Source organism: Ovis aries, chromosome 18 (genome assembly GCF_016772045.2).
Source record: "Ovis aries strain OAR_USU_Benz2616 breed Rambouillet chromosome 18, ARS-UI_Ramb_v3.0, whole genome shotgun sequence".
NCBI classification, from domain to species: Eukaryota; Metazoa; Chordata; class Mammalia; order Artiodactyla; family Bovidae; genus Ovis; species Ovis aries.
Window position 1 is genome coordinate 20,567,169 of NC_056071.1, and position 12,879 is coordinate 20,580,047.

Consider the following 12,879-nt stretch of genomic DNA (forward strand, 5'->3'; position numbering starts at 1 on the left):
TTATCCAGTGGTGGCCTCTAGATGTGGGGTTTCCTGGGGGCACAGATGGTAAAGAATCTGCCTGCAGTGCAGGAGACCTGGGTTCAATCCCTGGGTTGGGATGATCCCCTGATGAAGGGAAAGGCAAGCCATTCCTGTATTCTTGCTGTGAGAATCCCATGGACAGAGGAGCCGGGCGGGTACAGTCCATGGGGTGCACTGTGAGGGCGGGGGGGACAGGCCAGCAGGTTCTGTCCCCAGCAGCCATCTGCGGCCCCACCTTTGAGGCCTTCTGCGACCTCGACTCGAGCACCATGGACTTTGGTCTCGCATCCCAGCACCACCAAACCTCTCCTAGCTAACTGCATCTACTTAGGTTCCCATTCCCTCTGCAAAAGCCCCAGTGGTGACAGCAGCCTGTGTTTACGGACTCTTCAGTGGTCTTCATCAATCCTCAGTTAACCCTTAAACACCTCCCGAGGCAGGAGTAACTGGCACCCCTTTATGGATGCAGATGCTGACCTTCCAAAGAAGGCTCTGTACATCACAGAGCTGGATTGTGAGCCACCCTTTCACGACCACCTTGTGGTCTAGACCCGCCCCACCAGGCTAACCACCCTTTCCCAGTTCCCTCATTCACTTCCTCCCTGAGGGAACTTGGTGGGGGCAGCGGCAGGACCGAGACAGGCCATCTCTTCTCAGTCTCCACTCCTAGGCGTCTCACAAGGGCCCTTCCCACTGAGAGTCCTCCCTTGACTTGAAGCAGCTCCTATCTCGATTCTCCTCTCCCTTCCTCTAGGCTGAGCCCTCAACCCTCTCCTCTCCTCCCTCGGCCACATGACTTGCTCCCAAGGCTCCAACCACCCTCTCTCTGGGGTGGATGTTCGTTTCCTCTCTGCCCTCTCCCGGGTTCCCAGCTGGCTGGCAGACATCTGCCCCAGACACTGTCAGGCAAGTCCGGCTTCACACACCCACTTCCAGACTCCGGTCTTCCTCCCTCCCAAACCACCTCCTCCTCTCGTGTCATTGCCACCTGGGCTCCACTGTCACCGGCTCTCCCTTTCTCCTCTCCCCCTCGCTGCACAGGCCATCACCTGGTCCCTCTCTACTGGCGGTTCCCACTGCCATTACCCAAAACACTGACCGAGCAGGGCCCTCAGGAGCAGAAGCTACGATGACTGCTAAAATGATTTACCATTGACCTCAACCGCTCACTCATTCCACAGTTATTTACTGATACATACCACGCACACTGCTCACAGCAGCTGGGACACAGAACTCAGCAGGAGAGACGTACCCCACCCTTGAGGGGAGTTCATTCTAGTAGGGGAGGTGAAAACGAACAACTCTCACACACAGGACATCAGAGTCCCATGGAAAATGGGGTGGTCTGGGAGGCCCTGCCTCCCTACAGATGGCTGGGTGTAGAGGGCTGGGGTCAACCACCAAGGTCAAAGGGAACAGAACTCAGGAAAGTATACTTTGTTTTGGTAATAAAACTCCAGGGGCTTTTGTTTCCTAATCTTTTAAATTGGAAACACTTGTCGTTACCAGGGATAGGGGTGGGAGGTGCTCGGTGGTTTGGGGGAACTGAGTGGGAGTTTGGCTCAACAGCCTTTCCTTATTTTTTTGTCCACATGAATGTACTGAAACAGGAAAGAATCTTTTCGGAAAGAGTAATCACTTCTATGGAACTGCTTCTTAAAGGAGGCCTGTCCATCTGCTAACTGCTGCCAGCACTGCAGATGTAGGATCCCCAATGCTCCCAGCCAGCATCAACTTAACCGCGAGGTCAGCTGTGTGTTTGTTAGCCTGTGGCACCAGGCTCACAATGACCACAGTGAGATGGACACCCTTCTGGTGGCAGGGCAGGAGACTTGGGAAGCTGAAGGCCAGGATGTTTGCTAGGAGCCAACATCCTCCTCCCACGGTCTTGCCCATCCCTGAGAGGCTCTCTCCTGACCTTTATCTTCAGTCACCAATCTCTGCTGCATTCTATCTGGAAACCCACAGACCACACTGACATCCCCTAGGAGATACTGGTCCACAAGACAGATTTAGCCAGCAGCATGGTTCCAGCCTCACTCTCTGCTTTCTTCTGCGGTGAAGCTGGGGCCAGAGAGGGCTTCCCTGGGCTGGCTCCATGGAGGTGGAGGTGGAGGCGGTGGGGACGAAAGGCTGGCTCTGTAAGTGGCAGAAGCCTGAGTAACAAGGATTTGAGAAGATTCAAGATATCCTAAGAGTCCTCAATTTTGACAAGCATAGGGCCGTGACCAGGCCTAGCAGAAGAGAGGGTCATTAGGTACGCTGCACGGACTGAATGCTTGGTGGTGGTGTTCAGCCGCTGAGTCACGTCTGACTCTTTGTGACCCCGTGGACTGCAGCACGCCAGGCTTCCCTGTCCTTCCTCTCCTGGAGTTTGCTCAAATTCACGTCCATCGAGTCGGTGATGCCATCTATCTCACTGTCCTCCTCCAGATTCGTATGCTGACATTCAGTTCCCTATGTGAATGTATCTGGAGACGGGGCCTTTGAGAGGTGATTAGGCTTGGGTGACATCATGAGGGGGCACCCTGACGGTGGGTATAGTGCCCTTATACGGGGATGGAACCCAGGGCTCTCTCTTCAACATGTGAGGACAGAGCAAGGATATGGCCTTCTGTGACACAAGAAGTCGGTCCACACCAGGCGCCAAATCTGCAGCACCTTGACCATGACCAGCCTGCGGAACTGTAAGACATCGTTTTTTAAGCTACCTGGCCTATGGTATTTTTGAGATAGCAGCTTGAAGATAGAGTATGGGCAGCAGGGCACAGTGGGGTCAGCTGGGGCTGGGAGACGAGTTACTGTTAAATACTCCACGTAACACAGTCACTGACTGCAGTCTCCACATCCAGGCTGCCCGTCAGACGCAACCTGAGCGTTAGACCCTCAGCAGACAGCCGCAGGGGGCAGAGCCGCCTTTCTCTCCATCTTTGGACGCCTAGAACTGGGCCTGGCACTCACCAGGCACTTAGAAGTTGAATGATGGAAGAATATGAGTTTTATTAGTGGCAGTGAGCACTGAAAACCCAGTGTTCTGTACCACTTTAGAAGATCCTCAGTGTGAGCCACGCAGGGCCAAGGACCCCCAAATTCAAACCTAGCCCCTCTTCACAACTGACGTCTCTCAGCAGCAATATCTGTGTCCCTCTCTGAAAAAAGGCCAACGAAGGTTTCCTTATTATTAAAGTTTATGGCTTTGCTGATACCAGGCCAGAAAGGTTGATTCACAGGCAACCTCAAGTAGTTAATGAACAATTACTGTGGCTCATCCAAAGGGATCAAGTGTTCCAAACCACAGACGAGGCTCAAGTCATTGTTTAGAGGCAGTGCAAGGGATGAGGCTGGAATTTCCACTGCTGGGAGTCTCCAGACCAGTCAATGGTTTGGGGGAAATCACTGGTTTCTGGCAGGCGAGACATTAACAGAGTATCCCAGGAAATCCAGGACATGTGGCTATGCTGTAGCAATGCAATGGGCCATAAAGCAACCAAGGAAAACAACTTGGTGGGTGCACACATAGCCGATTCACTTTACTGTACACCTGAAACTAACACAGCGTGGTAAATCAACTCCAATAAAAATTTTAAAGATGAGAAGAGACTCAGTTCTAGCTTTGTGACCCTCAACACGAAACCCTGGGCTTCGGTTTCCTCATCGGTTCACTGCAGGCACGTGGAGGACCTTCCAGTTCTTACACTCTTTCATGCTTTCACTGGCTGCTTTAGAAAACTGAACCTGTTTTAATCACAGCTTCTGAGAAGCTATCTGCAAATTGTGAGGTTTCCTTATCCATAAGAAAGAAAATAAAATTGGGAGAAGCCATCTTGAGCAGCAGAAAAAAAAAAAGAACCGCAGATTTAGGCAGTCAGTCTCAACTCTTAGCCCTGTGTGACCTAAAGCAAGTTACTTGACCTCTCCAAGTCTTACTTTCTTGACCTGCAGAGTGAGAGATAATAATGTCTGTTGTAAGGATTGTCGAAGGATCTTGCTTATGCCATCTTACAGAAAGTATAAAATAAATAACATTTTCCTTCTTTGTTCCTACTTCACTTTAAGCAAATTATGAAAGAGGAATGTGAATAGGCTGAAATGTCTGTTAAAAAAAAAGAAAACTTTTTAAAAGAACATCAGAGGCTTTGACATTGGATAGATATATTTACCTACATTTCCCTCTTCCCACATAACTGTCTATCTTCTGAGCAACACTGCCCATCTCTGAGGTTATTGGAGAGGTTCCGAAAGACTGAGTCAAGAGGCTACAGGGAATAAAGGACACCCACCACAGGAAGCACTGTTCAAAGCGGGAGAAGACGTGACTCAACACATGGTCTTGTTGGGCACATCTCAGACAGGCTCTGTGACAACATCAGGAGGCCTGAGCAAACAGTCTGGGCCACCAGCCGGCAAGCACAAGAAGTCCCCAGGCTGGGAGACTTAGTAGCATGGCACAGAGAGCTCCCTAACCTCAAGGCAGCTATCAAGGCACCTGGCCCCAAGGCAGTGCAGGGGTAAGAGGCACTGCTCCGAGGAGCAGCTCCATCTCTAAGATGACCAACCACAGGCACAAAGACCCTCACCACATGGGAAATATTTATGGGTTTCCACAGCGAGCTCTAGTGAACTGTCACCTTAGGGCACAGGGCAAGCCCAGAGCGAGCTCAGGGAGGGACCCTCTGAATGTGGGGAAAAGATGCTGCGCTGCCACAGGTCTCAGCCAGCACGCTGCCTGTGTCCCAGGTCCAGAACAGGTCCCTGGTTCAGGCTCTCATGCTCCACAAGCTGGTGCAGACTGCAGTGGCTTTCCACCCAGCGAACACCCATCATTCAGAACACAGCAACTGACCCATCTACTCCTCGGGAGGAGAATGTATTTTAAACCTAGCACAGTCACAATTCTGAGATGTTCCACATGTCAGCTTTGCCTTCTACAGACAGGGGCGCCACCCCTTTGACGGGGACCACTCTGGCTGTGGGAGTACCCTCCCTGTGGGCAGAAATGTGCAGGCAGGCAAGCAACAGGCTTACATAGTGGACTGTGTCCTATACACACACACAGCTGGGCGAGCAGAGCTGGGACTGTGGCTGTGGGGAACGTAGGTGGGGGTGAGAAGGCTGGGCTGTGCCAAAGGATTCTGGGTGTGCCAACCCTAGGAGAGCCAGCAGGCCACTTTGGATCACCTTAAACTCCTGTCCTTGTTTGCCATGCACCATGTTTCCAGATCTAGAGGGTCAATCTGTTCCCAGCTACGGCACCTCGCCATCACAGTCAACGCTGCAGGATCTCAGGGAGCCTTCAACTCAAGGTTGAAGCCTCGAGTCAGCACACATCCTCAGGATGGGGTTCTGGGATCGAGGTGGGGAGAGGGCTCTCACTACAGTCCCCAAGCCCTGGGAGTGGCTGCACACAGGAGGGAAAGGGGGCATATGACTTGGGCACCTGACCCCCACTGAGGTAGCCAGGGCCCCTCACACCCGCAGTTGCCGTGTGTCCGAGAGATGGGCAAGGCCGCACGTGTGAGAAGGCTGGCAGTGGACACAGGGCTCTTTCCTGCTCCAGGACAGTGGGGGCCAGGGCCCAAGGCTGGACTCCTTGAGGGTGTAGAGCGGGTTGTGCTGCAGGGCTGGCTCGGCTCTGCTGGCTCTAAGGACTCAGTTCAGCTGTCCTCCACTCTCAGACAAACTGGGACAGGTTGGGGACCTTGATGTTGAGATCGCCAATGTTGATGTTCCGGGGCATCTCTGGCAGGTTGATGTTCTTCACAGCGGACACTGCCCGGGCAGGTGCAGCTGAAAGGCCACCCTGCAGAGATATAAAGGTGGCTGTGTGATAAACTCTCACTGTCATCTGCTTAATGTTTTCACAACAACAAAAAAACAAGTGACAGAGGGAGAGAAAATGTCCAAACTGAGTACATGTAACACAAGCTTTGCTTTTTCCATCTTTATGCCTCAAAGGTGGCCAACACAGCTCTTAGGACAGTGGGTTCCGCAGTAAAGGGGCCCACACTCTGCACCCCAGAACACGTGCTGTGTCTCGTGCAGTTTCCTGGCCCCAGCGCCCACAGTGCCTGGCACACAGGGGCTGCTCAACAGACGCCCGCTGAAATAACCAGCATGGTTTAACCAAGTTGTCTTCAGTATCAGGGTCACTTTTCAGTTACGAAACAAAAATACAAGACTTTCCTCAAGAGACTGAAGACTCTTAACAGACGAGTGCAGTCACAGGGACATTCTTAATAGAAAAAGGAATGTCACAGCTTAGGACAACTGCTTGCCAACTAATAACGTGAGATGGAGAAGAGCTGGCTTTGGAAATGACATGTGGCCACAAGATGGGGGGAGGCCACAGCGGAGGTGGAGCATACACAGACACGGAAGGGCTGGAGACAGCGCGCGGAGGAAAGGTGCCCGTGGCGAGCCCCAGCCCTCCAGCGGCCCAGGCGTGCAGAGAAGGGGAGAAGTTGACGAGGACACTCTCAAAACCGTTTCCTCCTCCTCGACCAATTTCCGGATCCTGACTCCAATCCCACCCTTGCCCGGCAAGTCTCTGTTTCCTCTAGTTTCCAAACCTCTGGCCTCTGACTCACTCACTATTCTTGGAAGCTTCCCAGCCTGCATTTCTAAGAGAACTCTAGTTGCCACAATAGCTGCGGTTTGGAAAAGCTTCTTCAGCAGGACTGCCAGTCCTCACACAAAGAATCCCTGGTTTCGCAAGATCAAGCTCTGATGCACAAAGCGGTGAAGCTCTTAAAGACGCTCAGATAGCTACAGAGGTAACTTGTTGTGCTTGCTCTCCCACTTGTGAAGGTGTGTGCCGGTAACCTCTGCTCCCTGGTACGGCTGACGAAGGTGATGGAGAGACCTCAGGGGAACAGGGTAGAACGTACTGGGAGCATTTGCATCAGACTCAGCACCATGAGGGGGTGGACTGGGAGGAAGCTATTTTCAAACTCAGCCCAAATTCTACCGTAGCTTTTTATCAGGCTAACTGGAAACTGGCCATTCTGAGGTTTGATAGACACCACGAGAAGTGGCTGCTGGGAGACAGACTCCCAGGCACACAAGCTAGGAAACCACACTAGAATCTGAGAAGGTGATTCTGGGTACCCCAGGGAACATGTGGTTATGAAAGGAGGAATTACAACCCACATAATCCCCCAAGCCAGAAGCTGTCTGCCTTCCTGTGCCACCTAGCTTTCCATTCACACCTTTAGCCTCATTCTCACCTGTTTAATCTTCAAACCAATGAGTGTCAATGGACTCAGGGAAAAAAAGAGGATGGAGCAGAAAACACTCCTAAGGCTCCACAGTAACCCAACTCCAAACAGCAGCCATTCCTCCCTCTTCCCAGGTCTTCTCTGACCAGCCGGGGCAGAATCCAGCAGTGTCTCACCTCGGACTTCTCCAGCCTGTTCTGGGCTTCAATCTGAGCCACAATCTCATTCATGTTTGTTTCCAGGACCATCCCACCCATCACCACCTCCTGAAGGATGTAGTGTACCTGCAGGGGAAGCAGAAGTGAGAAGGTCAGAGCCCTTTGTGGTCGTGAGGCTGTGGCCCCAGAGGAAACCCCATGGGCTCTCCTGCAGAAGCAGAGAGGCCAGGCACGACACTGACACTGATGAGCAACGAACGCCTCAGCCCCATGGGTCACCCACCTCTCCGGTGAGGCCACAGGGGACTCCCCCACATTTCAGCGTGTCAAGACACAGATCTCCCCCAGGACCAGTGGCAAGAGGGCCTGGCTACACTCAAGGCAGGGTGGTGCTGCATGAAGTCAGACTGTGTGCAAATTTCAGCTCTGCTATTTGTGAGCCGAATGAGCTTGGGCAAATGACCCTTTCAGTGCTTCAGCTTCCTTCCAGGACTGTGGTAAGGGCTGAATGCGATAAGCTGTATAAAGCACCTACGTGGTGCTGGCACACACTGGGCTCTAAATAAATAATGATGGCTTACAAGTCTGATCACTATAAATACCGACTGGCATTCAACTAGCCCAGCTATGACAGAACAGTTCCTGTCTACATACATTTCCATGTGAAACACGTTGTCCTCCAGGCTTCATAACAGGCCCATCCTCTGGCACCCTCTTCATGTGTTCTAGCTTAGCGAGGAAACCAGGTTCAGCATGAACACGTCTCTGGTCACGGGGCTCCCATGTGGACCTTCCACCCAGCTCACCGTTCTCAGACTGCGGTGATGGCCGAGTATTGTGCTGATTCAGCAACTCTACACTACACATGCAGGAAAGCTTTCATGGAGCCCCAGGTGGGTCAGGTCAGAGGTGCCCACTGGGCTATGTAAGGGCTGGTATGTCACATTTCACATCAAGTCATATCAACATGGCCTTCAAGGCACTTTAGTCAATTTTGGAAAGAGACCACCTTGTATGGTCAACCAAGTGCCAAATTAGTGGGACAGTCCTACAGGAAGTCCAAGAAGGGAGAGAGTGGTGGTCAGAGAGGCCAGCTAGCTTCACTGAGACAGTGAGAGACCTGCAGCTGGGCCTGACACCAGAGAAACAGGAAGATTTCAGCTGGTGTATGGTCTGAGGCGCACCTGGGCCCGGCTGGAATGTCAGGTTTACATGCGAGAGAGGCTGAGAACAATGCTGAGGGGCTGGTTTGGGTCTAAGGCAGGTCTCTCAAGCTGCCACCTGGGGCTGGAGAGTTCTCTGTGGCAGGGGAGCTGCTCCGTGCACTGCGGCAGGTGTAGCAGCACTCCTGGTCTCCGTCCACTAGATTCCAGAGCACCCCTTCAGCTGAGACAACACAAATGTCTCCAGGCACGGTCAAATGTCTGCAGGGGCAACAACTGTCTTCAGTTGAGACCACACTGGTCTAGACTAGACTAGACTACGGAGGATTTGAGGGCCAATATACTCCACTGTATGGAGAGTCTTGCTATGGAGAGTCAAGGAAAAAGACATGTCCGTGTGTCTGTGTACTTCTGACATATGAAGTTTACTGGCCCATCAGTTCTCCATGTTTTGTTCACAGTAAGTGGGGAAATACACTGACAGCTGCAACTAGAATCCTTCTGACCTTGAGGGAGTATACTAAAGCCTACATTCAAATACAAATATGTTTCCCTACACTAATTAAGGCTTATTAACCACTTTTCTGTCTATACTCACATGAGGTATTCTTATATTTTACAGAATATGAACTATTTCATTACCTATATGCAAAGGAGATTTAATAGTGAAACTCTCATATATAGATAGTTTATAAAACATTAAACAAGATTGGTTTTAAAATTAGTCTCTGGGGAACTACACTGTTTATACTTCCCCATCAAGAAACAGGCTTCAGAAAACAGTATGATGTTTCCTTTAAAAATTAAACACAGAATTACCTTATTACTTCTGGGATTATCCTCAAAAGATTCAAAGAGAGACGTGTACACCTATCTTCACAGCAGCATTACTCACAACAGTCAAAAGTAGAAAGCAACCCAATCAATGTGTGAGCAGATAAACAAAATGTGGCATATACACGGCAATGGAATATTACTCAGCATTACAAGAAAATCTTGCAACGTGCTCCAATATGGATGAGCCTTTAGGACACCATGCTAAGTGAGATAAGCCAGACATAAAAGGACAAATTCAGTATGATTCCATTTATATAAGGTACCTAGTGGTCAAAATCATAGAGGCAGAAAGTAGGATGGTGACTGCCAGGAGCTGTGGGGACGAGGCAATGGGGATGCTCTTCAGTGGGGACACAGTGTCAGTTTTGCAAGAGAAAGAGTGCTAGAGATGGGCTGCACAAAAATGTGAGCTCATTTAACACTACTGAACAGTACATTTAAAAATGAAGACAGTAAGCTTTATGTTATGCAAGTGCTACCACAATTTAAAAAATAGGGGTCTCTATACCAGTACTCCTAGTATTTATTCTTTGTAATAAATACCTTTTTCATGGGGGGAGTGGTACTTGTTGAGCATCTACTATGTGCTGAGCACTTTATATGTAACTTATTTAGCTTTATAACATCTACCTGAGATAAACTGATATGTGGAAACTAATACATGGAAAAGTCAATAAACTGTCCCAACCTCACGTATTTAGCAGGTCATAGTTAGTGACCTGATCACTGAATCTAGGTCTGACTCCAGAGCTCATGTTTCCACCATACGTCCTCAAAATCCCAAACTGATTTTTACTTTCTTCTTCTAAACATAGAGGAAGATTCTACATGGAATCATTTCAGGACTTGCCTTGGGTGTGTCAAAGATAAAGCAGGAATTCTTCCATGTTTTCTTCCCAAGGCCTAGAACAATGCCCAGTGTGGAGTAGGCGTGTTGAATGAATAACAGGCTTTTCATAAATTTGAACAGAATCCTTCTTGGGCTTTAGTGCTTAAAAGATGGATGACAGTGTGGTGGAGAGGCTTTATGGGGAAGGTGTAGCAAAAGGCCTAACAGAGGATATAAGGGGACCAGTGGTTGGTTAATAGAAAACATTAGTCTGATTTGAACACTACATTGTGAAGTCATAATTTTTAAATGTTATTCGTAAAGGTATTCAAGTGCAAGGAGAAATAAACAAAAATGCAAACTCCATTTTCAACAAACTGAAGATAACCATAATCCCAGGCTCCCAATTAAAAAGCAGAGACATCACTTTGCCTACAAAGGTCTGTTTAGTCAAAGCTATGGTTTTTCCAGTAGTCATGCATGGATGTGAGAGTTGGCCCATAAAGAAGGCTGAGTGCCAAAGAATTGATGCTTTTGAATTGTGGTGCTGGGAAAGACTCTAGAGAGTACCTTGGACAGCAAGATCAAACCAGTCAATCCTAAAGGAAACCAACCCTGAATATTCATTGGAAGGACTGATGTTAAAGCTCCAATACTTTGGCCACCTGATACAAAGAGCCAACTCATTGGAAAAGACTCTGATGCTGGGAAAGACTGAAGGAGAAGGGGATGACAGAGGATGAGATGGTTGGATGGCATCACCGACTCAATGGACATGAGCTGAACCAACTCTGCGAGATAGTGGAGAACAGGGAAGCCTGGCGTGCTGTAGTCCATGGGATTGCAAAGAGTTGGACACAACTGAGTGACTGAACAACAGGCACCTAAATGGGTGTAAAAGCTGTCAAAAGCAGGGAGCCCGAACAAGGGCTCCTTTCCTTTTGAAAAGAAAGGATGCTAGAGAGAGAGGGCATGGGAGCTGGAGAACTCAGGAAGGCCTGCAAAACATGCTTCTTATAGGTGAAGGATACACCCTCTGTGACTCAATAGTTTCCTGATTTTTGGAAGATAAGCGCTTCCTTGGGCCTGAAGTTGGGCCTAAGTGAAAAGTCATCCAAATGAGCTCTATTCTGCCTCCCAGGGCTGGTCTCTGTGGAGCAGAGAGGGCAGTCTTTGCGTGGTAGGAAAATCACAGATGTCTACCTCTTTTGGCTGGGTAGAAATTAAAGAAACTCACCTGGAACCTGAAATCATGAGAACAACTGCAGTCAGCCTGGAACACAGACTTGGTACTTCCCCTAAACAGCATCCTGCAAATAGCTGGTCCCTGAAAAACCCACCTATTTAAAGATAAGTTATAAAAATGAAATCTGCATGGGATCTATATAAAGATGCAACAAGAAACAAATTAGGAAAGAAACAGGAAAACCATAGGGCAGACTAAGACTACATGCCAGAAAAATGCTGTCATAGAGCAGACAAAATGCAACACCATATTTTACAGAATTGAAAAAAGGAAACTATGAAGCAAGAGCCTAAAGCCGAAGCGTAAGAGCTTATATGGGAGAAACAGGCAGACAAGAAGAGCAGACATAAATGAAAGAAAAAAAAAACAAAACACAGAGAAATTAAGAAGAATCTGGAAGGAAGAAAAGGGAGAAGAGACACTGCTAAAAACACAGGAAGGAGCAAAAAGGAGAGAAATTTTGAAAAAGCATATAAAAGGAACCAGACAAAAAGAAGAGTTAACAGCAATAGGGAGAAAATGAGTTACAGAAGATAGCAAAGGAGATACAACATAATGTAAAAGAAACCTGTAACATGGAACAGAAGAGGGATGTAAAGACTCAGCTCATAAAGATGATGCAAAAATGTTTTCAAGATGTTCCCGAAAACGCACATTGCATTCCAGGGAAAAACTGACCCGAAACAGTCAGTGCCGAGACAGACCTTGAAGGTAAGGTTTCTCAATTTCCACAAGCAGGCGAAATGATCAAATCACTTAAAAGAGGGACACAAGCTTGAAAATTCCCACAGTAAAATTCAATGTTGGCAGAAAAAGCAGCAGTATTTACAAAAATTCCCAAGAAAAGAAAAGGTAACTCAAGAATTTTACACCTAGGTAACCGGAAATTCCTGTTTTGAAGAAAAAACTTTTGCCAACCAAGAGGTGACTGGAAAAACCGTGGCAGAAAGACCGGCAGCAAGCACTGGATATCCTTACTGGTAGGACTAAGACAAATGGGGTTAGAGTGACAAGAGAATGTCAATGCTATATGCTTTGACAATGCAGAAAAACGACAGCTAGCAGAATTAGGAAGATGGAGGGGGCGGGGAGAGGGAGGCAGCAGATTAGTAACACTGATTTCTCTACCCCCAATGAAGAGCATTTTAAACCAACAACTTATGTAATGAAGACAGTTATTTTGACTTTGACTGTGACTTTTCCCTCAAAGTCCAAGCTTCTACTACAATCATCTACTACAGACACTACTCCGAGAGCCACAAAACTTTTGGTGTGGAGCCCACGGGATCTTTTCTACCGGTTAGACATCAATGGGGGCTTCCCTGCCAGCTCAGCAGTAAAGAAGCCATCTACCAATGCAGGGAACACGGGTTCAATCTCTGGGTTGGGAAGCTCCCTCTGGAGA

General features: G+C 48.7%; 1 protein-coding gene across 1 annotated transcript in view; it reads right to left on the minus strand.

The window, feature by feature from the left end:
- Positions 1 to 3,194: 3,194 nt before the first annotated feature.
- AP3S2 (adaptor related protein complex 3 subunit sigma 2) overlaps positions 3,195 to 12,879 on the minus strand; it is a 43,234-nt gene continuing 33,549 nt past the window's right edge. The window contains exons 5-6 of the mRNA XM_004017752.5: positions 7,418 to 7,525; positions 3,195 to 5,824 (exon numbers count right to left, since the gene is read on the minus strand). Of these exons, the coding sequence (XP_004017801.1) occupies positions 5,696 to 5,824; positions 7,418 to 7,525 (237 nt within the window). The 3' untranslated portion in view covers positions 3,195 to 5,695. The remainder of the gene's footprint in view (positions 5,825 to 7,417; positions 7,526 to 12,879) is intronic.